The 27,159-nt window shown below is 41.3% G+C and overlaps 1 protein-coding gene across 1 annotated transcript in view; it reads left to right on the top strand.

Moving 5' to 3' along the window:
- Nucleotides 1-14,978: 14,978 nt before the first annotated feature.
- Nucleotides 14,979-27,159, top strand: part of PCSK1 (proprotein convertase subtilisin/kexin type 1) — a 51,683-nt gene continuing 39,502 nt past the window's right edge. Inside the window, exons 1-5 of the mRNA XM_054986786.1 lie at nucleotides 14,979-15,158; nucleotides 18,454-18,558; nucleotides 21,079-21,189; nucleotides 23,962-24,108; nucleotides 24,528-24,604. Coding sequence (XP_054842761.1) covers nucleotides 14,979-15,158; nucleotides 18,454-18,558; nucleotides 21,079-21,189; nucleotides 23,962-24,108; nucleotides 24,528-24,604 — 620 coding nt within the window. The remainder of the gene's footprint in view (nucleotides 15,159-18,453; nucleotides 18,559-21,078; nucleotides 21,190-23,961; nucleotides 24,109-24,527; nucleotides 24,605-27,159) is intronic.

The following is a 27,159-nucleotide window of genomic DNA, read 5'->3' as shown; positions in this document are numbered from 1 at the left end:
TAGAGGCCAGAATCACCATCCTTTCAATTTTCAAATGGCTGTCAGGACGTCTAAACCCACAAGGTCTGCTCCCTCTGTTATTCCAAGACAATCTAATTGGCAAAAGGCGACTCTGAAATCCCTGGGAAAATTGGGTCTTTCCCCTCAAAGTTTGCTAGTCATGGGGTTAGACCGAGCAAAATCACTCATTAAGCAGAGAGTGACAGACACTGAAAGACAAACATTTTCTTAGAGCACCAGGTTTTATTTCTTCAGATACTACTAAATATATTGCCGCTCCTGCAGCCTATTTTTACTTTCTTGAATCCAGTAACTCCAGAAGGGCATTTGCTTTAGCTAGAAGTTCAACTCTACCCTCTGCCGTTCTCGAAGGAAAGTTTAAAGCTGTCCATTACTCTCTTAGGCTTTGCTCCTATCCCCTAAGAGAAATTGACTCAATGGAGCACATCTTCTTCAACTGCCCAAGTCATAGTAAAATTAGAGCGGAAACCATCAGTCCATTAGTAGAAAGATTCCCTGGAAGTTCAAATAAAATCAAACTTGATTATCTTTTGTCTGATCGGAATCACCAGATACCATGTCAAGTAGCAAGATTCTGTGCCCAGGTCTACAAGCGACGTAAATCACATAAGGCAGCTTAAACAACTAATTTATGATGATCTTATTTTTTTACTCTTATATTTATTCATCGTTCTTCCCCGGTATCCAGTCTCAACTGCTTTTAAACTGATTTGCAAATGGTTTTATATGTACTGGTCGCAGACTGTAATAATAAACTTGACTTGACTACCTCTGCACTAAGAACAGCAGAAATACCTGAACCTACTTCATGGGGTGAAATATCCTAGCTACCACCAGAAGAAGCTGAGAAATGGAGAAAAGCGGAGGGTGTGGTGTCGGTGTTGAAGAGAATGATAGCACTTTGAAAGAGCTCCGTCTCTCCCATGCCTGAAATTTAAAATTTATGTTGAAAAGGTAAAGTAAAAATATTTACCCTTCCAACGTAAAAATACGCTAAGAGATCCGAAAGGCAGATTCATATTTATTAAAGGCACTATAGAAAACCAAACTTACACATTTGGCTCAATTTATGCCCCAAACCAAGACAGCCTAATGAAATTCTAAAACAACGTTCATTAGAATACACATGTATCACTTAGTATAATTTGCTCTAAACCATATTTTCATGACAAACCCACAGAAAAAGCAGCAACATAATCTAAGAGTATAATGGAGAGCAACAAATAAAAAAAGAAGGATTAAAAGTATCCTGCTCACTAGGTTGGAGGCAAGTTCTGACGACAACAGGGCCGACAACAAAGATTCTCAGATCAAACTCCATGGTCAAGTAACAGATTCCAAAATCAAAGACTGTGACCCACCAAGGCTCAGGCAGCCAGAACCGAAGAGCTCACCAACAGCCAAGTCGAGAATACCACAATTGTGACTAGCTCATCCCATGCTAGCTGCGGCCTTATAAAGGGAGTTTCTCCTACAGGTGAGGCTGGGTTCATTAAGCTTCTTTCTCCAAGCTGGCTCATCTCTTGCTACTCAGGAGGAGTAGATCAGATCCTGTACTGGCTCTCCTGACATTTCCTCAGCAGGGGGAGACAGTGGCAGTTCTGGCAGCAGGCAGGTCCATGCTAAGGCCGCCTGGCTTGATGACACTGTGGTTGTCAACCCTCCTGGAGATCCCCACAAATTACAACTGATCTCCAAATGACAGGTTTTAACATTCTCCGAAACATGGAGGCTTCTTAGGCTGGCCTATGTGGAGGGAGGGAGGCCACATTCAAGGCCTTAGGTCCAGAACCAGAGACTGGATCAGCACCAGCACATGTCCTCTTTTAGGGGACAGTCTCTGGAGTTCAGGGGTGTGTGATTTGGGGTGATCCAAAGATTGTTTTGGGTTTCAGAGGGCTTATATTTTCACCACTTCCTTATTCAAAGCCATGTCCAATACTGGGTGCTTGCAGACAGGCCACATTCGCAGCCAAAGCACCCTATGTTAGACTTGGCTTTGAATAAGGAAGTGGTGAAAATATAAGCCCCCTGAAACCCCAAGTTGGCAACTGCTGTAAGGAGGTGCTTCAGACACCCAGTTGCCAATACTACCATTGTCTCCAATTTAGGTAAAATAGGACATATGGAGTTCAGCTGAAATGGAGTAGCATCTCTCCTGAGTAAGGAGAGGGTAAATATTGGAAGGGTAAATATTTTTACTTTACCTTTTCAACATAAATTTTAAATTTCAGGCATGGGAGAGACGGAGCTCTTTCAAAGTGCTATCATTCTCTTCAACACCGACACCACACCCACCGCTTTTCTCCATTTCTCAGCTTCTTCTGGTGGTAGCTAGGATATTTCACCCCTGAGATGAGCAACAAATAGAAACAGAAGGATTAAAAGTATCCTGCTCACTAGTTTGGAGGCAAGTTCTGACAACAACAGGGCCAACAACAAAGATTCTCAGGTCAAACTCCATGGTCAAGTAACAGATTCCAAAATCAAAGACTGTGACCCACCAAGGCTCAGGCAGCCAGAACCGAAGAGCTCACCAACAGCCAAGTCGAGAATACCACAATTGTGACTAGCTCATCCCATGCTAGCTGCGGCCTTATAAAGGGAGTTTCTCCTACAGGTGAGGCTGGGTTCATTAAGCTTCTTTCTCCAAGCTGGCTCATCTCTGCTACTCAGGAGGAGTAGATCAGATCCTGTACTGGCTCTCCTGACATTTCCTCAGCAGGGGGAGACAGTGGCAGTTCTGGCAGCAGGCAGGTCCATGCTAAGGTCCATGTGATTTGGGGTGATCCAACTGCCACTTCCTTATTCAAAGCCAAGTCTAATATAGGGTGCTTTGGCTGCGAATGTGGCCTGTCTCCAAGCACCCAGTATTGGACATGGCTTTGAATAAGGAAGTGGTGAAGGGAGGTGAAAGAAGCCAAGTCGAGAATACCACAATTGTGACTAGCTCATCCCATGCTAGCTGCGGCCTTATAAAGGGAGTTTCTCCTACAGGTGAGGCTGGGTTCATTAAGCTTCTTTCTCCAAGCTGGCTCATCTCTTGCTACTCAGGAGGAGTAGATCAGATCCTGTACTGGCTCTCCTGACATTTCCTCAGCAGGGGGAGACAGTGGCAGTTCTGGCAGCAGGCAGGTCCATGCTAAGGCCGCCTGGCTTGATGACACTGTGGTTGTCAACCCTCCTGGAGATCCCCACAAATTACAACTGATCTCCAAATGACAGGTTTTAACATTCTCCGAAACATGGAGGCTTCTTAGGCTGGCCTATGTGGAGGGAGGGAGGCCACATTCAAGGCCTTAGGTCCAGAACCAGAGACTGGATCAGCACCAGCACATGTCCTCTTTTAGGGGACAGTCTCTGGAGTTCAGGGGTGTGTGATTTGGGGTGATCCAAAGATTGTTTTGGGTTTCAGAGGGCTTATATTTTCACCACTTCCTTATTCAAAGCCATGTCTAATACTGGGTGCTTGGAGACAGGCCACATTCGCAGCCAAAGCACCCTATATTAGACTTGGCTTTGAATAAGGAAGTGGTGAAAATATAAGCCCCCTGAAACCCCAAGTTGGCAACTGCTGTAAGGAGGTGCTTCAGACACCCAGTTGCCAATACCCAATACTACCATTGTCTCCAATTTAGGTAAAATAGGACATATGGAGTTCAGCTGAAATGGAGTAGCATCTCTCCTGAGTAAGGAGAGGGTAAATATTGGAAGGGTAAATATTTTTACTTTACCTTTTCAACATAAATTTTAAATTTCAGGCATGGGAGAGACGGAGCTCTTTCAAAGTGCTATCATTCTCTTCAACACCGACACCACACCCTCCGCTTTTCTCCATTTCTCAGCTTCTTCTGGTGGTAGCTAGGATATTTCACCCCATGAAGTAGGTTCAGGTATTTCTGCTGTTCTTAGTGCAGAGGTAGTCAAGTCAAGTTTATTATTACAGTCTGCGACCAGTACATATAAAACCATTTGCAAATCAGTTTAAAAGCAGTTGAGACTGGATACCGGGGAAGAACGATGAATAAATATAAGAGTAAAAAAATAAGATCATCATAAATTAGTTGTTTAAGCTGCCTTATGTGATTTACGTCGCTTGTAGACCTGGGCACAGAATCTTGCTACTTGACATGGTATCTGGTGATTCCGATCAGACAAAAGATAATCAAGTTTGATTTTATTTGAACTTCCAGGGAATCTTTCTACTAATGGACTGATGGTTTCCGCTCTAATTTTACTATGACTTGGGCAGTTGAAGAAGATGTGCTCCATTGAGTCAATTTCTCTTAGGGGATAGGAGCAAAGCCTAAGAGAGTAATGGACAGCTTTAAACTTTCCTTCGAGAACGGCAGAGGGTAGAGTTGAACTTCTAGCTAAAGCAAATGCCCTTCTGGAGTTACTGGATTCAAGAAAGTAAAAATAGGCTGCAGGAGCGGCAATATATTTAGTAGTATCTGAAGAAATAAAACCTGGTGCTCTAAGAAAATGTTTGTCTTTCAGTGTCTGTCACTCTCTGCTTAATGAGTGATTTTGCTCGGTCTAACCCCATGACTAGCAAACTTTGAGGGGAAAGACCCAATTTTCCCAGGGATTTCAGAGTCGCCTTTTGCCAATTAGATTGTCTTGGAATAACAGAGGGAGCAGACCTTGTGGGTTTAGACGTCCTGACAGCCATTTGAAAATTGAAAGGATGGTGATTCTGGCCTCTACCCTTAACATTCCTGTTTCCAGTCTAACCCATGAGTTAGGCATGCATTTGGGCACTTGTAATAGAGCTCTAAGGAATTTGGAGTGCACTCTCTCAAGTTGAGAGAAAGAGGAGAATGGCAGCTCCAAGAATGATCCGTATACTAATTGGGCCAATGGTTTGGCTTTAAACAAACTGAGTGCAGCCGGTACATACTGCCCACCTTGCGATCGATAGAATTTCAGTATACCGTGTGCTGTTTTTTCTCCCACATCAGCAATGAAGCTGCTATGTGTTGTTTTGGTACCTGAGGCTTGCAAAACTACACCCAAATATTTGAAGCTGGTAAGTTGTTCTAACTGATGCCCCTGAAGCTCCCATCGTCTGATCTTTGGATTTTTACCGAAAGCCAGGATCTTAGTTTTTTGGTAATTAGTTAGAAGGTGTTCAGTATCACAGAATTGGGAGAATTTTTTTAGGGCTCGTTTCAGCCCTATGGGGGGTCCTAGAAAGTAATACAGCATCATCTGCATAGAGCCGTACGTGAATGTGCCTATCTGCTAATTTGGGAGGGTGCAATCCAGGGTCATTCAAAAGGTTTACCAAATTGTTGATGTAGAAGATAAACAGAAAGGGGGCTAGAAGGCACACCTGCCTGTAAGTTTGAATGGGGTCAGTCAAATGCCCAATTCGGCTGCACCTTACTCAGGGCAGTTTGCTTGTGCATAGCCCCCCAAAGGGACAGCAGTCGCCTATCAATAGAGGAGGCCTGCAGTTTCCTCCAAAGTCTATTTCTAGAGACTGTGTCAAAAGCTGCTTTAAAATCAACAAATGCCCGGTAAAGTGATGCTTGGTCTCCTGTAGCGTATTTCTCTACAAGGTGTTGCATTACTAGGCAGTGATCTATTGTTGACCTGCCAGCTCTAAACCCAGCTTGCTCATCAGCAATTATATCCTCCTGTTCTAGCCAGTCTAAAAATTTCTTCAGCAGATGTTTTGTAGACAACTTGCTTACAATGCTTAGTAGGCTGATTGGTCTATAATTGGATGGATCCTCCTTCTTTCCCTTCTTATGGAAGGGGACTACTATAGCCATTCCCCAATCATTGGGGATGTAGCCGGTTTCATCAATATAAGTAAATAGGGAGGCTAGGAAAGTTTCCCACCAGTCCTTATTTGTTTTTAGTAATTCTGGAAATATTCCATCAAGCCCAGGGGCTTTTGCATTCTTTAACTGGCTAATATAAGCGTTTACCTCTTTGGCATGAACTGGGGGGCATTTGGCCAGGTTTTCTATTGTTAGGGCAGGAGGGGGTTGAATAGGATCATCATACATTTTTTGGAAAAAAGAAGTCCATTTATCTGGGGGGATAGAGGAAGCCAAGGGGGAGGCGGCTGTGGAGGAGCGGTTTGACACTAGTTTCCAGAACATCACTGAGTTTTTGCTCGTAGCTGCTTCAGTTATATTGGCCCACAGTTTTCTGGTATGTTCTTTCTTACAGCGGGCAACCAGTGATTTATACTTCTTTTTTAAAAATGAAAGAGAACGATATGCATCTTGTCTGGTCTTTTCATCAGCTCTCAGTGCTAGCTTATAGGCATAGATTAAAGCATTTTTAGCACAAATATAGCTTTGATCAAACCAAGGTTTAGATGACAAATTGGTCTTGACCAGTTTTCCCTCTCGAGCACCTACCAAAAGTGGCCTTAAGGATTGGACGAGGTCATCATAACTCTTTAAAGGATTTTCAGATTTTGAGGAAACCTTAAAAGCTTGGCTATATAGTTGTAGGTTCTAGTGCAGAGGTATTTTTCCCTGCACTTGTTCCTCTGCAGCAAGTATGCTATGCGCATTGCTACAGCAGAATTTCCCTACTTTACTCCCTTTTATTGCAGCCATGAAGCTGACTTTCTGCCCATTTCTTTCCAGACACAGCAGAATAGCTGTGAAGATTTTAGTGTTTTCCACTCTGCCTCTTCTCTTGGTGTTGCTGGGATACAGTTTGCTCTAAGAAGTGGGGTTTTTTCTTAGCTCTGGAGGCAGTTTCCCACCTTTTCCCTTTTGTTTTCCTTCTCACTTCTTGCTTGGCTTCCTCAAGTTGCTGAAAAGTTTCTTTTTCTAGCATTGGAAGCTATTTCCCCACCTTTTTCCTGTCTGGCACAACAGAGTGTCTTCTACTCCCACCCCCTTCTCATGTTTGCTGTGAGACAATGAGAGAGAGAATTGTGTTGTACTTGAAAAGGAGATACTTTTGTCTGCAGTTACTTAATTTGTTTGCTTTCTTCTTTTTAGCTGGCTCTCTGGAGAGCTAAAAAGGAGTAGTTTCACTACGGATTGTTCCTCTCAAGTTGACTGAGACTTCTGAGATAACTTTGAGTAATTGAGAGGGCGGTAGCAGAACAGCTGCAGGTATACCTGGGTGATGCCTCTATCCTGGATCCATTCCAGTCCAGCTTCAGGCCTGGCCATGGTACAGAGACGGCTCTGGTTGCCCGCACAGATGATCTGCGGCGACACCTGGACCGGAGTGGGTCGGCACTGCTGATACTTTTAGATCTTACAGCAGCATTTGACATGGTCAATCATAATCTTCTGACCCATTGCCTTGCCGATGTGGGGATTCGTGGAACAGCCCTGCAATGACTGAACTCCTTCCTTCACAATCTAGGACAGAGGGTGGCACTCAGGGAACAGATGTCTGCTTACCATTCTTTGGTATGTGGCATCCCTCAGGGGGCGATTCTTTCCCCGATGCTATTTAACATCTATATGTGCCCCCTTGCCCCGTTATCCCGCAGCTTTGGGCTAGGTTGTCACTGGTATGCGGATGACACTCAGCTCTATCTGCTGATGGATGGTGTTATGACCTTTACTTTCTTTAGGGTAGATTTTTCTTTTAATCTATCCCTTAACCCTCTGGGTAGTCTGCTGCCACCCGGAATATTTTATTCCAAGATATTTTATTTAAATTTTCCCTTTGGTAACGTTTCTAAGCGTCAGGCTCCTTCGTGGTTCTATGTGGCCCTGAAGATAGGAATGGGATATAGCAATGACAACTACACTGGGATACAGCAAAACAAAAATAAGCTTTTATTTATTCGAGAAGCGTATCGGTTTCATAAATGTAGTTCTCGGTTCTTAAAGTTACTTCATTTACTCTCATTCACACAGCTGGCCTCTCTTTCCCTGACTGAGTGTCCTTTCACAAACATGCTCAGTTCAGGTTCCACAAAGGTTATATTTCTCTCATAAACACTTCAACATATTCAGGCAGCACACAGCTAGCCTGCTTTCTTCTGACTAAAAAATTTCTCTCTACTCTCAGTCTCAAACTGCATCCACTCCACCCACCCTCTCAGTCCTCAACCAATCATATTGTCAGAAACTGTTTTAACCTAAGTAACGCCATATTTAATCGTGTAGTGTTTAGACTTCTTTCCCTCCAGGCAACACCTGCAAGGAGCCGATTCCATGGGAAAGGATCCTGTCTTATCTGCTGTTTCGACCTTGGCCAGCTCAGCGCACCTCTGAGAAGTTTTGCTGTATGAACTCGGGGGTGGGGCGAGGCTGGGCTCCGGGAGTGTGAAATGTAACAATCTTTGCTCTATGATTCATTCCTAGCAACGCTTTGCTCGGCCAGGATCTCTAATCCTGGAATATGCACATCTGGACTTGAATGCTGTCTTTCACAATAAACCTTTTGAAATCAAAAGACCTCGTCTTCTTGCAGAAGGGAGTGAAACAGACTATCAAGTCTGGAATGCCAGAGCCTGACACATATCACTCACTCATCCATCTCCTTCACCCCCCACTCTTCACCTATCTCATCAAGCATTTAAAGATACATGCACACATTTACTTGGAATCATTACAGATGGCCAGTCCGATCTTGCTTTGGATTCCTTGGTCAAGGGTCTTGAGGCTGTGACGGTATGGTTACATCAGAGTCGCCTGAAATTGAATCCCCTGAAGACAGAGGTTCTGTGTCTGGATCATGGGGCAATCGAGCTGGGAGCCGGCTCCCAGCTGTTGATGGGGTACAATTGAAACCTTCCCTGATGGTGAGGAGTCTGGGTGTGACCTTGGATGCTACACTTTCAATGGAGGCCCAGGTCATGACTGTTGCCAGGTCTGCCTTTTTTCATCTTCGACAGGGCAGGCAACTGGCGCCCTATCTTTCACCACAGGACTTGGCCACAGTAATCCATGCAACAGTCACCTCCAGGCTAGACTACTGCAACTCACTCTATCCTGGACTGCCCTTGGGTCTGACCCGGAAGTTACAGCTGATCCAGAATGCAGGGCACGCATCCTTACCGGAACGCCCATCCAAGCGCACATTCATCATGTGCTGTGCCAGCTGCACTGGCTTCCAGTGGAGTTCCAGATCTGGTTCAAGGTGTTAACCTTGGTATTTGAAGCCATTCATGGACTGGGACCTCCACACCTGCGGGACCGCCTCTTCCATTACATCCCCTGCAGGGTGTTGCGCTCTGCAGACAAGCAACTCCTGGTGGTCCCTGGCCCAAAGGACATCCATCTGGCCTCAACCAGGGCGAGGGCTTTTTCTGCCCTGGCCCTGGCCTGGTGGAATGCTCTCCCGCTGGAGATCTGGGCCCTGTGGGACCTGTTACAGTTTTGCAGGGCTTGTAAAACGGAGATGTTCTGCTGGGCCTTTGGCTGAGTGCCAGCGAGTGTCCTTCTTCTTCCATCTAAGACCACCATTTTTTCCGGAGCTGCCCTCAGCCATCTGCCATGCCTGTATACGGACTCCCAATATTTGTTTAAATAGCCTGCTCCTGGACTATTTTAATTATTTTTAAAAAAATATTATTGATTTTATGTTTCTGTGATTTTAATGTATTTTTTAATGTTGTTAGCCACCCTTAGCCCATCTGTGAGGAGGGCAGGGTATACATCAAATAAATAAATAAATAAATAAAAAAGTTACGGTGAGCTTTTTAGCTGCTTGATGTCTGTGGACAGGACCATTTAGGGGGTGCTCAATAGGTTTTCTCAGTTGCATTTTTTTCAAGAAAGTAATCTGTTTAAAACTATGCCCCTCTTGAGGTCTGTGCGCAAGGCGGCTGCCTAGTTGGTCTAATGGTAGCATTGGCCCTGTCTATAGTTATGGCAAACAGAAATGGGGAAAGGGGACAGCCCTGTCTAGTTCCCCTTGCTATATGGATATCTATTGAATGTACATTGTTAGTCCTAACTGTAGCTTTTGGAGAAAGATAAAGAGCATTAATGGCATTTTAGAACTGGTCGCCAAAACCCATTTTTTGAAGTAAAAGTTTTAGATATGGTATTTCCACTTAATCAAATGCCTTCTCTATATCAAAGGCAAGAAGTAATGCAGGGGTTTTGTATGCTTCACAGAAATTAATTATAGTTAAAGTGTTACGTGTATTGTCTGGTCAAGGTGAATGTAGTTGGTTATTTAAATTTAGACAATGTTTTGGCAAATATGCTTGTAAAGATCTTTTGGTCTTGATTCAGTAAGGGTATTGGTTGAGAAGATTTAGTATTTGTAATATGGTTGTCCTTTTTTGGAGTAACTACTATTTCAGCCTCTGACCAAGATAGAGGGATGCTACCTCCTAACATAACAGAGTTGCATGTGGCAGTTAGTGGAGTTGAAAGTAGGTGAATGTATTTTTTTGTAAAAATTTGGCAGGGAATCCATCCCTGTCTGAAGCTTTGTTATTTTTTTCAAGGATTTGATAGTGACTGTAACATCTTCTGTTGTGACTGGTTGGTCCAGATATTGTTTATGTTCTTGTGAGTTTTTCCCCCCAAATTTCCTGTGATGATAAATAATTTAAAATATGATTAGTGTCAGGATTGTCTGATGTACAAATGGTTTGGTAGTATTCAGCAAATACATCGGCTAATTTTACAGAATTAGTTTGAGTTTTTCCTGGGTGCCTTTAATAGCTTGTATAGAATGTGAGGAGGTTTTTTCCTCTAATTTTCATGCAAGCAAGTTTATAGATTGGGTGGCCTTTTTTGTGTTCATCTTCTAGTTTTCTTATTCTAGATATCATTTCATTTCTAATGTTTTCTTTTTGCTCTACATGACAGGAGGCAACGGAGATTAATTTCCCTCTAAGTACCACTTCCATAGCATCCTACACGTGGATTTGAGGAATGCCACATAGTTTGTTTCTATTGTTTAATTTCTAAAGAGACTTCAGAAGAAATTTATTTGTTAAATAAAAGTGATTTATTTAGTTTCCAATTTGTTTGATGTCATTTATTCTCAGTGTACATTCTGTCCAAGCATAGTCTGTCCACAACTTGTCACCAATCCTTGATGTAAGAGTTTGACTAATTAATTTAGGAGATAAGAATATGTAATCAATCCTTGTGTATATATTGTGGATAGAAGAGAAGTATGTATAGTCTGTTACCAGTGGGTTTTGAAGATGTCACTAGATCAATAGATAAAGCCTAAGAGCCATTAATTGATCTTAGCAGCTTAGTAAGTGTATTGTTAATTTTAATTGCTTTGATACGATAGGCAGTAAAATTTAAAAGGTCATTCAGAGAGGAGTGATACAAATGTTTACTGCTGACACATTTGATTTACCCATGCTGAACGAAAGCAGAATTGAAAGCCAAGAGAATCAAGTGTACTCTGCATGAAGACAGCTCGTCAGGTTGTTTTGATCTACAAGCAGCTCTCCACACTGAAAGCAGTGAAAGCAGCTTTCTCAGTAATCATGCTTTGCGGTATTATCCAATACAATTTTTAAAGTTTGTATATGTACACTCACACATTATGCAATGCATTTATATTTTGTATCACTTTCATATTTATCAAAATACTTAATTTCACAGGTCAAGGGATGGTGTCATGGAAATATAAATAATAATAATAATAATAACTGTGCTTATATACCGCTCTTCTACACATATTAGTGCCTCACCCAGAGCAGTGAACAAGTTAGTGTTATTCTTATCCCCACAATGGAGCTGGGGCTGAGAGGAGTGGCTGACCCAAGACCACCTACTGAGCTCATGTCAGTAGTGGGATTCAAACCAGTAGACTGCTGATTATGGTTTAGAACACATACTTCGTGAAACATATGCATTCTAAATAACGCTGTATGAACATCACTGTAGTTCTTTTTCTAGTATGGTGTATAACTGGTGCTTTATCTTTGACAGCCAATTAAAAATAGTGAACAGTATCAGATACATGTTCTGTAATTGTTAGCAGAGACCAAGGATGATCTGGTCATGTAACTTTTCTTGTCATTTTTACTATCCATATCTCTTATCTTGCAGCTGGGCATAGTGGTACTTTTAGCTAGGTAGAATGTCACATGATTGGAAATAGTAAAAAAGAATTAAATTATCATTGGTTTGATATTTATCCTTGTTATCATATGAAAAGATCTTAGATTTCTGCATAAGATAATATATAAAAATGGTAATCCAAATAGCAGATCAGGGTTTTGGCCAAAAGAAATCTCATGAAGATCTAGGCAGGAAACTTACCCTTGTAATATGTGCTACGGTAACTTGAATGCCGTTCATCGTTAATCTGACTGAGTTAGATTTCATTAAGAAATGTTAGGAAACTTAATTCTTGTTGTGTTCATCTGTTCTATTTTTCTATGTTTTATTTAAATAAACATTTATATTTTGATACCTCACGTAAAGAAAACGACTAGCATTTGTTAATGAAAGAAGCCATTAAACTCTTAGGAGGAGTCTGTCTCCTGGTTGGGAGAGTGCAACAAAAACATACATCCCGTTTATTTTGTACTGAAAAGCAGTTTCTCTAAAACAGAGAAACGTGTTTTCAGTTCTCACTTGAAGGTTTCAAGCTGCTCAGGATTTAAGATAAAACCTTCAACCCATCTCTACCGAGTATTTAATACTTTTTGCTTAATGTTTAAAAGTTATGTTTAATATTTATGCCTAATATGATTATAGAAGCAATACTGTTTGAATTATCTGTAAACTTATTTGAGTTGGATTGTTAGTAAAATTAAAATTTTATGAAATTTTTACCATTTTATAACATTACAACTTTGTACCAAAAAAGTTTTGCATGTAGAAGAGGTTGCCAAAAATAAAATTCCCCGTCCCCGTCCCCGTCCCCGTCCCCGTCCCCGTCCCCGTCCCCGTCCCCGTCTGAAGACCGAGACCGAGACCGAGACCGAGACCGAGACCGAGACCGAGACCGAGACCGAGACCGAGACCAAGACCAAGACCAAGACGGCTGCGCCGCTCCCCCCGACGCCCCCCGCCCCGCCTCACTGATTTTGTTCACATTAATCCACTGTTCACTGTACAAACACACACACCCTTCGCATCATTTTTTCCACATAGACCATAGACCATAGACCCTCTAACTGAATTGGTCTATGGGAAGCAATCCTTAAAGTGGATTCCTTTTTGTGGTTTATTATATATATTAATCGGACATCTCTTATTTTTTTTTTCAAATAAATAAACAAATAAATAACTGAAAAAATAGGACATATTTTTTTATTCTTACTTGGAGCATCCAGCCAGGTAACTCCTCTTCGCCTGAGGCTAAGTCCCAGGCTACCAACAGGTAATTGTTGGGGTGGAGGGACGCGAAAAACATGGTCGAGGTGTGCTTTCAGTCCCGAGTCTGCAGAAAACTGCAGTCTGTTTTGTGCTGTTCTGTGAGCATATTGGCATAGAAAGGGTTAATTGAAGGGTGCCAGTCCAGAGTTTTCATTTCTAAAATATTATTCTGGAGTGTCTCTAACACATCCCACTGTTTTTGGCGGCACTGGCCTTTCTTTAGTGCCCGTTCCGGGCTGTTTTGTGCTGTTCCGGAAACTTTTTGGCATGGAACGGGTTAATAAAAGCGGGGCAGTCCAGAGTTTTCATTTCTAAAATATTGTTCTGGAGTGTCTCTAACACATGCCGCTGTTTTTTGTGGCACTGGCGTTTCTTTAGTGCCCGTTCCGAGCTGTTTTGTGCTGTTCCAGGAGCTTTTTGGCATGGAACGGGTTAATAAAAGCGGGGCAGTCCAGAGTTTTCATTTCAAAAACATTGTTCTGGAGTGTCTCTAACACATGCCGCTGTTTTTTGTGGCACTGGCATTTCTTTAGTGCCCGTTCCGGCCTGTTCCATCTCTTTCCGGCTTTTACCCTGTCCCGAAAAAAACAAACTGTGATTTAAAATATTTATCGTGTTAGACGATGGAGGATAGAAAGCTGCTGCTGCTGGGTGTGTTTGTGTTGTTCTTCCGCCCTTCCTAAGAATACCAGCCAGGCTTGCCTACACTCCCGTGTTTCCCTTCCTCTCTCCCCCCTCTCCGCGCTCTCTCCCGGGGATTGCCCTGGGCACAACCATCGCCAATAAATGCCTGCATCTCCTCAGCGTAAAAGTGCGCCCTACGGTTCGTGGAGGAGAGGACTCGCAGCGGAGTTCACGCTGAGCAAACTGCCCCCTTCAATTTCAAGCCAGAGAACGACCCCACCAGTTTGGCCAGAATGGTAACTGACAAGGAGAAGGTTACTCGGAGAGCCACTTCCTTCCCGCTTGGCTGATCATGTTTACGAGCCGCCCATCCATTAATTTCGCTGCTATTTTCCCCACCAGCGTGTAAAATCTTTTATCGATGCCTTAGACTGTCAGAGCCAAAGAGCTTCAGAAGGAGGGAGACTGAAAACACCGGATAAAGAAAGCCAGGGTAAAATGCTGGTTTAAATCTCAATCGATTTAAGACCGTGGGTTATTTTACAGACCCGGCTTCGTTTATCTGTAGGGAAGCCTGCGCGGGGCGGTCTGTGTCTGCAGGATGGCTCAGAGTCAGAAGGTGGCCACCATGGACAGCTCCTCGCGGGAGCAGGGGCATTTCCCCCCTCCGCTCTTCCTTCTCTAATGCGACCCTTCCAGCTCACCGCGAACATTAGCAAACGCCTCCTGCTCCTCCTCTCCCTTGGGAACGACCATCTAATCCGGGAGATTTGACGTCAGGAATCGCTTTCGTCGTTTTGACGCGTAAACGCTTATTTCCATTCTGGCTCTGGCGGGTTTGGGTTCTGTTCAAGCATGAGCCAGGCACAGAGAGACGGTCTGTGAGCGCAGCAAGCCACTTTCTTGGTTGGGAACTGCCTGGTTTTCCTTCGCCTGCTCACGTAGCAACAAGAGAGGAGTCTTCGGCTGCTCATTTTTTTTAATCCCTGATTTCACCAGCTTTGATTTTTAAACATATCAATCGCCCCGGTCTTAATTTCTTCCTGCCTCTCTTTTTGCTCTCCGGGTGTCATGGAAGAGAGGCGGTGGGCAGAGCAATATGTTGCTGTGGCTTTGCTTTGTGCCTGGAGTGTAGCTATTTTGGCCAAGGCAGAGAGGCAATTTGTCAATGAATGGGCAGCAGAGATCCCAGGAGGTCCAGAGGCGGCAAAGGCCATTGCTGATGAGCTGGAGTATGAGCTTCTGGGGCAGGTAAGGTACACCCCCCACCCCTGCCCCAACCAGCTAAGTTTATTTCTCCCACTTTCCAACGTCAAATGGGAGGGAGCCAGTGGCAGATACTTCCCTGCACAATTAACGGCTATATGTAATTGAATGGTGGGCTGCAGTTGGTGACAGTTGTGTAAATAGTTAGGAATGTTAGACAGACCTACACAGACAGGATTCCTTTCAATAGATTCCCTTTTAAGTGGCCTTGATTCATTCTCATGGTTTTCCTTAAAAAGATAGTGGAAGTTCCTAGCTCAGAGTGCCAAGTGACTGCTTAGCTTAGAGCTCTCTTTGTGTTTGGGAAAATTCCTGAAAGCATCAACTCTCTTTTTAGGTCCTACTTTCACAGGATTGTTATTTGTTTGTTTCCCACCTCTTGAACATGGCAGTAGGAGAACCAGGGAATGGCTTGCTGGCAATAGCTAGAGAGCTACACACTCCAGTGTGCTCTGCTATCATTTGCTTTCTTAGAGACAATGCCAAGTGCAATGGAGTGGAATTAACAGGCATTGGGAATTACAGTGTGGGGAACAGAGGGATGCTTACTAAGAAACCCTGCGGGGAATTCAACTTTGGTTCGCCTTAACCCCTGCAGCTCTCAGAGTGCCACTGCTGAACAGTTAAGGCCTCTAGCCAGCTCTGGTCTGTCTGACCTGCTGTGGTTCAGTTTGGGGGATATGAAAGATTAATCCAGAGGAGAATGCTACTGTGTGTGGCCAGAGTGCCTTTTCTCCTCTGTGTAGTAACCAGAGACATATGTGATTAGGAAGACAGAATTCCCAGCTAGCTTCTAGGCAGGCACAAACTCCAGAATCTCTTTCAAGCCAATTATTAATTTGTCTTCTAGTCAAATCCCTCTGGTTTAGAGGGATGGATTCACTTTTCTATCCAGGTCCTCTAACATTAGGAGATATTTTTTCCTCTGTAGACAAGGGAAGGTGCCAAGTGAAAGCCAACATGACTCAGATTTAGAGAAAGAAATCGCACCTCTCTGAGAACTTCAGACTGTTCCTTAGCGGGGAGTTTCTTCCTATTTGCTACCATCACCACCACCCCTTTTAGTTTGGCATGCTATGACGTCTATGTTGTCAGGGATGAGTAACTTCATTTATGTAATAGCATCACTGCTGCTTCTGTTATCTTGTAGACCCTGTATTTTAGTTGTTAACTTCAACCATATTGATATCAAACTGCTCTGCTTTAATTTCTAAAGAAGCATCTTAATATATTCATAGTCCAGAGACAGGTGCTGATGTTGAGAATGGAAAAAGTGGAGATCAAAGTCTAACCCCTCTTTTATTACCCTCATAAGCCACTGCTGGGCAAGCTCTGTTGTCAGTGCTGAAAGCAAATGTAATTCCCCCCACCCGCCCCGATAATGACTAATGGACAGATACAATGAGCTGTTGTGCTAGTAAATAAGTGCATAAGATCTGACTCACTCCTCTACCTTGTGTCACTAGGGTGGCAATATGACCTGACCTTGGAATGTTATAACAACATAGCAATGGATAATGACAATATTGTGCTGGAAACAGCTAATGCGATCAGATGCAGATGCACCAGATTTATTATGTAGAGTAGAAATGAAAGAAGAGAAGCAAGATGAGTCCAGCTAACAAGGACCCAAGTGCCAGCCCATAAGCTTTTTGTTCCACCTATAGCCTGATGCATTGTAGTCAGCTTTGGTCAACTGATAATTTAGTCCTCTTTTCCTGCACAAGATCCTTTATGTGTCAGAAATACACTTTGTGCAACATGATGGATATACATGATAAGATTTGGGTTTTTGTAAAAAAATATCAAATTAACTAATTCACATGCATCACAATACTACCACTCAATAGTGAGGACTTAATTGAATCAGTGATCATCACAGCTCAATAAGGGCACGTTTCCAAAGCCAGAGCTTCTGCCTCACACCCTGGACATGATGACATAATACTAAAGAAGGGGATGCCTATGAAGAAATGCATAATACTTCCGCCACTTTTTTGGAATTAGAAGGGAGGTTTTTCAGATCAGAAGTCGTGGTTTCAAGGCAGACAGGCATCCCGACACTTCTCATGTTCAAACCTAAGCACTAATATCAGGGTGTTTTTCAAATAATAATGTGTCCCAATGGACACCCAGCTGTTGACCTGCATACACTTACATTTAGATTGGAAACCACAGAACGTTTGGACACTGAAAGATGACATTTTAATGAAACTGAATGCTCCCAAGAGTGCTTAGAGACAAATTATACAATAAATCTTAGGGTTCATAGAATGAACCAATTGTTCTGAAAAACTAAAGAACACCATCTCTCTCCTTCTCTTTCTCTCCCTGTTCACTGTGACATCTGGTCCTCCAAATCTTCAGTGTATTTAAGTGGTGTGGGCTATGTGTGTGCATAGGCAAGATCTCCATGCTAATCTCAATAGTCCAAGTCCCACTAATGCCAAAATTTACCAGCCACCACAAAAAACAGTGACAGAAATAAGGACAGCAATCTATGGCTTATTTCCCCCCATCAAGTTGCAGCCGACTTGTGACTGCCCCATAGGGTTTTCAAGATGAGTGACTAACAAAGGTGGTTTGCCATTGCCTGCCTCTGAGTAGCAACCCTACAAATATAGAAGTGGGTTTTGATCCTGGAATAGTATACCAGGAGAAAACTGTGAAATTGGAAATGAACACCCAGTACTATTTTTTAAAACCATCCTGAACATCGGACTACAACTCAAGTAATGCAGTAAATAGCCAAACTCTCTTTAGTGTTCATGTATAGTACGTAGATGACTGCATAGGGTTGTATCACTAACTGGAAAATAAGCTAATCTGTGATTCCCTGTGCCCCAATTCCAATAGTGCAAATGTGGTATAGTTTCTACCAATAAACACTATTATTTGTTTCATTTTTACTCTGCCTTTCTCACTGAGAATGAAGGCAGATTACAGGGTTAGAAAAACAATGTTTTAAAAGGCCAGTAATAATATGCACAACAAATAATGCATTAAAACTGGATTACATCCTGTGCCTCATTTATATTTCCAGCTACCCGCTGCATTTGATATATATTATCATGAGAAAACAATGTGCATTGGCAACTTCTTTTTTTAATCAATACCATCAAAGATTTGAAAATATTATCAGAATGTTGACTTCCTCAAGTATTGTACTTGCGCTTTTAGGCAACATCAAATTTCCTTACATATACAGCATTTCTGATTGTCAATTGTTGTTCAGTGTTCATATTAGGAAATCCTCCAGAAGTATTCCTGTGTCTTACAGATTGGATCACTTGAAAACCATTACCTATTTAGACATAAGAGCCATCCTAGGAGATCTCGAAGAAGTGCTGGTCACATTACTAAAAGACTCTCGGATGATAATCGTGTAAGTGTTGAATTTAATCTTTCCCATAGTCAGTCTTCTAATGTTCATTTCCAGAGTCAGATTATGTCTTGTTTATCCTTAAAACAAATAATCCCCTCCCATATGAGATTCAAATTGGTGCAGCCATACAGAATGCTGGTGTGATACCAGTTCTTGCATGTTTCAGTGGGCCTTTCTTTAATGTCTTGGCTTGTAATGATCCCTCATATATAAAACCCCAAATGTAAAACATACCCTATCTTTGCCCCCCTTCAGATCTGGTTCCTGAGTTTTATATCAAACCAATATAAATCTTAACTCTAACCCTTATGCTTCAGATTAAGAAGACTTTAGTCTATTGCAATTCATATAGAACATTTTTCTGCTATATAAATCATTACAAAAATTCAGTCATGATTTGCATATTTATTTAAGAAAAATATTGAGCATTTTCAAATGGAGCAGGTGACATTTCAAAGATAATCTTCCACTTGCATTTATATGTCATTGATGATTCAAATTAGTTCTTGAAAGATTGAATTGTAATTTCAGAATTAGGAAGTACGAACCATAGAGCCTTTCTCTAATACTATGCAATTGTACAAGGCCCTCTGCTCTGAAATTCTGCATTAGATCAAGGGCAACTTACTTCAAATGGATTAAATTAAAATTAAGTGTGCCTTGGAAACCTCTTGTATGGAGTGCAAAATGGAACATTAGACTTCAGCAGTGACATCCTAAGCAGAGTTACACCCTCCCGTGTCCTTTAATATCAAAGGGCTTAGGAGTGAATTACTCTACTTAAGATAGCAATATTAGGACACACAAAGCATGAAAATGCAATTAATTGCTTTTTAAAGAAATTTAAAAGTATTAAGGTCACAGTAATGAAGGAATCCATGATCACAGTGCTAAATGCTATATTTAAAGTTTTATTGAGCAGGAATATCTGTCTTGCCTTGCTTGTAACAAGACAGCAAAGCAAACTTCTGTCAGACAATAAAATAAGCCAGGAATCTCAATGCACATAAGTCAGTTCTGTACACTTTGTGTTGTCTATGGCCTGGCTGTTTCTGGGTAGTCTCTCTCCATGTTGGGGGTGTAATGTGTAGCACTGCTTATGATCACGTGGAGAGTTTCCACTCGAGCATCCACTGTTCCTGGGGACCTGGTCACTGGCACAAGTCTCCTCCTCCTCATTTGGTATTTCCATGTGATAAACTCATGAAGCACATGACAGCCTTAACACTATTGACAAAATAAATCTCTGGTGAAAATTAGCAGTTTTCTCAGAATGTGGTGAGTTGGGACTTAATCTGAGCAAGGATTTGTTTCCAGAATTTGTTTCCAATGTTCTGGGTCAATCCTGGAATGTTTGAAGTGGAATATTAATGAGAAACCTGAAAGGTGAATGAGATATTTTTTCCCTCTTACTTTCAAGAGACTGGAAAAGAAAGTGTTTCTGAGCATATGTAGAATACCTAGGGATGCCAGGTCCAGGTGGGGAAATTCCTGGAGATTTTGGGCATGGAGCCTGGAAAGAGAAGAGTTTGGAGAGGAGAGGGGCCTCAATGGGGTATAATGTCATAGAGTCTACCCTCCAAAGCAGCTGTTTTCTCCAGGCGAATTGATCTCTGTGGCCTGGAGATCAGTTGTAATTCCGGTAATCTCCAGCCACCACCTGGAGGCTGGCAACCCTAAGAATACCTTCTTTTTACACAGTTTGCTTCCATGCATCCTGATTATCAGTCATAAATTAACAGAGGGTCTGTCTTCCAGGAATGTTTGAGTAGCAGCAAATATCTTTTTAAAATTAAACCCTGAATCACAAAAACTAGATTTAGAATGCAATCCTAAACAGAGTTACTCTAGTATAATCCCATTGAAATCAGCTGGCTTAGACTGGAGTAACTCTGCTTTGGATTGCACGGATAGTTACCTAAATCAATAAATAAGTTACACTGAGGGGGGGATTAGTAATATAAATAAAACTATTCCCCAGTAAACTGGATATTCCAGTTGCATATCTAAATAGACACAGTAAATTAATCTGCATGTGATCTCACTGTCATTAGAGCACTTTTCTATTATTAGTTATTACCTAATAGTAACAGTTTTCTTGTGGTGCCATTTGGAGGAACATATGGACTGTGAATAACCACTGCTACTGGTATGACATGAGCGTGATACTCATTGCTATAATTGTTTTCTGATTCACACTGATAAATACTCAACTGTAGCCCAATGAAAGAAGCAAATAGTGTTATGATTTATATGAGTAAATCCCACTCTGCAGAATGGGGAACAGAATGGGGAACCCTAAGTATAAGCACAATGTTTTTTGTGTACCTGTAAAAATGTATGAGACAGACCACAGTAGCAGCCTGGGACAATTTACTATTGCTCAGCCAAGCCTAGCAGACAGAAACACTGTGAAACTAAAAATGCTACTTTGAGATTCTTGGAGGAGGGGTCAAACACAGTGTTGTATACTAAGCAGAAAAATGTCAACCATCTTTATATGCGGTAAATATATTTCAGGTGTCTTGGGTAGAACAACAGTATGAAAAGAAACGAAGTAAACGTTCAGTATTGAGAGATTCAGCTGAAAATCGTTTCAATGATCCAATGTGGAATAAACAATGGTATCTGGTAAGACTTTTCATTTATATAAAGAGGATCCAAATTACACATCCTGAGAAATTGTGCTATGTTGTGTTCTTTCAAGGTTGTATAAATATGAGGGGCATTGCAACCACCTAGGTATTTTTGTTGTTGTTTATTAAAATATTTATACTCTGCACTCTCAATAAAATATTCCCAGGGTGGCTTACAACATCTATTAAAAACAATAAATGCAAACTAATAACTTGGATTGAAGCCAACGTGCTATTCCACCAGCATAACAGCACTTAAGCCGATAGAGCAGGTCTTCACTTGGTGGTAAAGGGGGAGGCTTTTGCTGATTTCTCTGTCCCTCTGCAGATGCCCATTTCACCCACACACATACTTACACCATGAAGGTTCTTTGATGCTCCCCACCCCCCAAATTTAAGGGTACTCAGTTGGCTGCAATGGGGGTGGGAAGGTCCAGTTTCACAGTCTTTACCCCGTTTGCAATACTTTGGATACTACCCAGTGAGGTACAGAGGCTGGGTAAGAATATGGGAGAGCCAGGTTCAATTCCCAATTCAGCCATGCAAGCTTGTTGGGTGACCTTGGGCCAGTCGCACACTCACAACCTAACCTATCTCACTGGGTTGTTGTAATGATAAAACTGAGGAGGGAAGAATGATGTAAACCATATTTGGTACCCCCTGAGGAGAAAGATAGAGTATAAATAAGGAAAATAAATAGCAAAAACAATAAAACCAATAGCATAAAAATCAATAAAAGGATCAACACAGCAGTAAAATGGCAATAAATGTGACAATGAAATAGCAACTAAAACAGCAACTCTCTATTTTAAAACTAATAAATAAATTAATAAAGCAGTGGGAAAACTAATAATAAAAATTACTGTGCAAAAAGAATAGATCAGTTTCATTATTTAGCTAAAATAAGGCATGGGTACTAAAATTAGCAGTGCATCTTGGCCAGGGCCCCTCTATCTTGCCTTCTTCACATCACTGTAGGAACTAGAATGTGCCCAATAAAACTAATCCCAGAAACACAAACAGTTCATACATAGTAAACATCTCCTGATGTCTTCTCTTTAGACGTCTGCTACTACGTTATAAATTGAAGACTGTCATATGCAGGGGTTTTTGAAAATTGTTTCTAGGTTTTGAGATGAGAAGTGTTTTACAGATGCTAGACTTCTTTTCTCCCATAGCATTGATTAGCAACACTCACTTTTTACATTCTTAGGTTCAGAATAAGAAAAGTTCCCTGGATATCACAAACCATACAACAGTTATCTGAACTGCTAGTATCAGAAGACATAAACAGTGCAATCTTATGCACAGTTGCTCCAATCTAAGTCCATTTACTTCGATGGGCTTAGAATGGAGTAATTCACCAGAGGAGTGCACTGCAAGGCTGCATTCTATGCATACTTACTTGAGAATCATCCTTAGCATGGCTAATTTATATGCTGGAAGGGATCCGGCTGACAGGCTGCAATTCTCAGCACACACAACTGGAAGTACATCCCATTAAAAATGATAGGACTTTATTGTGAGTAACTATGCTTAGAATGAAGCAGTAAAATGCAAAAAAAACCCCTTGGACATGATCAACCCTAAATTAAGTACTTTTACGTCTCGTTAAGTCAACTAAAGAAATTTGCAAATAGGTCTAATTTTTACTTCTTTGTTCCATTGAAATATCCAAGTGATCTCTGAGTAACCATACTTAGGACTACTTTGTTAAGCACATGTACAACTCTTTTGCTAAAATCAAAAGAACTTAAAATCCTGTTAGCAGGATGGTGTCCAGGGAAATATTTCAGCAGCTGGCTTTTGTAATTACTAAGCCTTTTCTAGAAACATTTCACTTAAACAAGTATAGGATGATGATGTATTGTCGAATAAAGGATGATGGTTTGAATCTAAAGAGCCCCTTGTAAAAGACAACAGGACTTCCACTCCATAACGTGGGAGTTACATTTATTCTCTCCCTGCCCAACCAGAAGCCCCTCACATTGTATTCCACACCTGTTGCTCTTTGGACTCAATCTGATAAATGAGAAGAAAGCTAATAATGAACTGTGATTCAGTGCTAATTTTTTGCAACCAACACACTAATTTATTTCTAAAGGTACTAACTGGGTCCCACTAGATACTCTGAGTATCTCTGAAAGAGTCTCAATTTGCAAAAATCAAATACTGAATTGCTACAGTTTAATCTCCAGAAACTGAAGGAGCGCAAAGTCCTGCAGACCTTTTAGGCTAAATCAAAGTCTGCGCATTGCACTTTGTTCATCCTCAATATTTTATCTGTTCCTAATTGCAGGATAAATTCCATGCCATGCTCCCCTTAACATTTTCAGAAGTAATTACATCTTGTGAGAAAACACCTCACATCTTGCATATAAATATCCAAAGATAAACTAGAGTGTAGTTTATGTGATGTAGGATCATGGCTTGCAATGCTGTGTTGGAACAATAGTTGATATGACCCATCCCCAGCTTTTATTTGATGGCACGATAGAAACCATTAATATAGCCAAAGCAATGAACTGACAGGATCCATGCAAAACTTGGCACAGTCACCTAGGTTGGAAACTTCCATTTTCTATAGCACAATGTGATCCAAAATTAACTCAGTGGCAATACAGTAAAATCTGTGCTGAGTTTCTAGCTAGGCACATGATAAAGAAATTACACCTAGCCCTACTCACTGAGTACATGAAACAACTTGACTTTCTTGATAATTATGGTATGAATATGTACATTTCTTATTATATTTTATTTTTCCTAGCAAGACACAAGAATGTCTCCATCTCTGCCAAAACTGGATCTTCATGTCCTTCCTGTGTGGCAAAAGGGAATCACAGGCAAAGGAGTTGTCCTAACTGTGCTCGATGATGGTTTGGAGTGGAATCACACAGACATTTATGCTAATTACGTGAGTGTAACATCTAAGGAGAAAACAAGTAGTTAGCATTGGGGTCAGTACTTGGGTCTCGGATGTAGGAACCTCCAGCCAAGAAGCTTGCTGAGGCCTTCTCACTATCTGTTAGTTTAATCTGCCTTGTCGGGCCATTGTGAGGATAAAAATGATGTAATCCTATGAATGCCGCCCTGAAGCCTTCGGAGTAATTTAAATGTCATAGATCTATAAAACATCATCATGTTTTCTGTATTCTAAGACAAACGGTTTATTTATTCTAGAAAAGTATATTCCTGGGTTTAAAAAAAATCTCAACAATAACAAAAATTTAGACAGTACCTACTGCAATTTATTTATCTCATTGTCACAGCAACTTAGATTATGGGTTTCAGAATAGGTGTTTAATCCACTCTCTTATTTTCTTTTAAATTTAGGATCCTGAGGCCAGTTATGATTTTAATGACAATGATCATGATCCGTTTCCCAGATATGATTCAACAAATGAAAACAAGTGAGTAACTACTTGCTGTTATTAATACTTTGTGTCTGGAAAGTTTTTAAAATCATCCTTAGATGATCTTTAGGGACATTCACCCGTGCTGGAATCTTTAAATGGGATTGCAGCACCAAGGAATGTTCCTAAAGCACCAATGAATGTTGGTAAGCTCCATTGGCTAAAATTGGGCTTACCTCTGAGCAGACCCACTTGGGATTGCTTTGGGTCTTTAATGATGTCTTCATGGGCTAAAGCAATAGCAGAATTTTTTTTTTACTTAGCTCATGAATTTCTCAACTGCAAAGTGTGGACCTTTCCATCCTTTGTATATATATTATTACCTGGTTCATTCGCATGCCCTGTCTGAGATGCCAGAATATGGCCTGAGAGGACTGGCATTGCAACTAGTTTTGTTCTGAGCTGGTCATGTGATGGTGTGCACTGCTCAAAATACAAATATCATTCACAGAGCCACATAAATCTACATTTGCAGTTGTGTAGTAAAGGGCAACTTTCATTTTGACTGAATAAATGTGTTTTCAGGTTATGACAATGAGACAAAATTTCTAGATACCATAAAAAGGCTGTGCCTTGGAAATGTCAGTTGTGATACCAATGAAAGAGAAATGATCTTCGATTCAGACCTGGATGGTGCTGAAAAAAGGAACTTGCCCAGAAAGTCCAATATAACTACATTTGATTTTGGAAGAGGAAAATTCTTTAAAATGATTAAATTCATTAAAAGGAAGTTGAAAGGGAAAGTACATAGTGTTAAATCCCTTCAGAATACTCAGAAGTTATTTAAATCTACCATAACTGAAGTTCATATAGAAAACATATCTCACTCTAGTAAAGATAACACCAAATCTTAGGCGGATGCAAGCGTAGTTTAATGAGCAAAGTTAAGGAAGCCATAAAGGCAAGAAAGTTTCCTTTAAACAAGTGGAAGTCTTGCCCAAACAATGTAAACCAGAGGGAGCAAGGCTCAGACTAAACAAGTTACAGTGAGGCAGGCAGAAAGAGAATACGAGGAACACTATTAAAAAAACCTCCAGCAGTTTCTTTAAATACATTGAAGGCAGGAAGCTTGCTAGGGGTACAGTGAAGCCTTTGGATGATAAGGGGTGAAAGGATTGCTAAAGAAAGATAGAGAGATTTCAGCAAAACTGAATGAATAAGAATAAATATACAGTTCCAAAACAGAGGATAGTAAACAGTGGAATCCCTCCGGGATCTACAGTGGGACTCATTCTATTAAACAAGATCTATGGTCTGAAATTAAGGGTGAAATTAAGCAGCCAAACTTGCAAATGCCCCCAAATTATTTGGGATAGTGAACCCCAAATCAGATTGTAAAGAGCTCCAAGAGGATCTCTACAAACTGAGAAAGTGGGTAACAATTAGGTGAATGAGGTCAGATATAAGTATAAAGATGCATATTAGAGCAAAAAAAATCTTTGTTTTCCATAAATGATGGTGGTGTCTGAACCAAGGGTGACTGACTGTGGTGGAAACGCAGAAGTGTTGTGAGGAGTCAGGTAGTATGCCACAATTCCCTTCCATTGTCTCCCACCCAATTGCCATAAGGAGCAATTTTGTTTTCCCCTCTCTCAAGTTGGTAGTGTATGATTTTAATAGGCAAAGAAGCAGAGGCAGGCAAAAAATCTAATCAGCCAACACTGGGAGGGCCTATGATGTGTTACCCTTTGTTAGCAATGGGCTGATTAAGAACACCTCCTGTTCTATATAAGACTCAGAAGAACTTCAGCCAGAGGTACCAGGAGGAAGAGAGGGTTACACAAGAAAGCCAGAACCTCAGCAGGATCAGAGAGAACTCTGGGCTGATTTCAGGGAAGGGCTGTGTGCCATCCTCTGCTAGGCTGTAAGCATTGTCTCCCCCCCCTCTTTTTTGGGGTGTGTGTGTCTGATTTGAGGGTGTAAGCATTGTTTTCTGTTTGTTTAATGAACCTTTTTTGATTTCCCAAAACCCCATTTTGGTAAAGTATTTGGCAAAACATTGACCAGGAATAAAAATCCTTGGGACTGTGATGGATAGCTAAATAAGAGACTCCAAGTACAGCAATGATGTAAGAGGTTAATTTTGTGCTAGAGATTATTAGAAAAGTAGCTGAAAACAAAATGGCCTGTATAATTCTATGATGCAACTACATTTTAAATACTGTGTACTGTTCTAGTCACTATATTTCAAAAGTGATACTATGGAGCTGAAAAGGTTGAAAAAAGACACTGAAAAGTTTAAGAGGTTGGAGTAACTTGTGCCATGGACTCCTTTGCCAGTCTGGTGAAGCCTATGGACACCTTCTCAGAATGTTTTAAAATGCATGAAATAAAATACATAATTTCAATTAGATTATTGAAAATAAGGATGTAAATTTTTTCCCATCCAAGTTCATGGACCCCCTGAAATCTGTCCACCAACCTCTAGGGGCTCCACAGACCCCAGCTTAAGAATGTGATTATAATGTAAATAAACATTATTGCAGCCACTGGAGACCTGTTCATTTGAGTGAAGGCAGCCAGTAACAAGTCCTGCACACTTTCTGAATATC

This window comes from Eublepharis macularius, chromosome 8 (genome assembly GCF_028583425.1).
Source record: "Eublepharis macularius isolate TG4126 chromosome 8, MPM_Emac_v1.0, whole genome shotgun sequence".
NCBI lineage: Eukaryota > Metazoa > Chordata > Lepidosauria > Squamata > Eublepharidae > Eublepharis > Eublepharis macularius.
The sequence above is the reverse complement of the archived record's forward strand: the minus strand, read 5'-3'. Positions and strand labels throughout refer to the sequence as shown.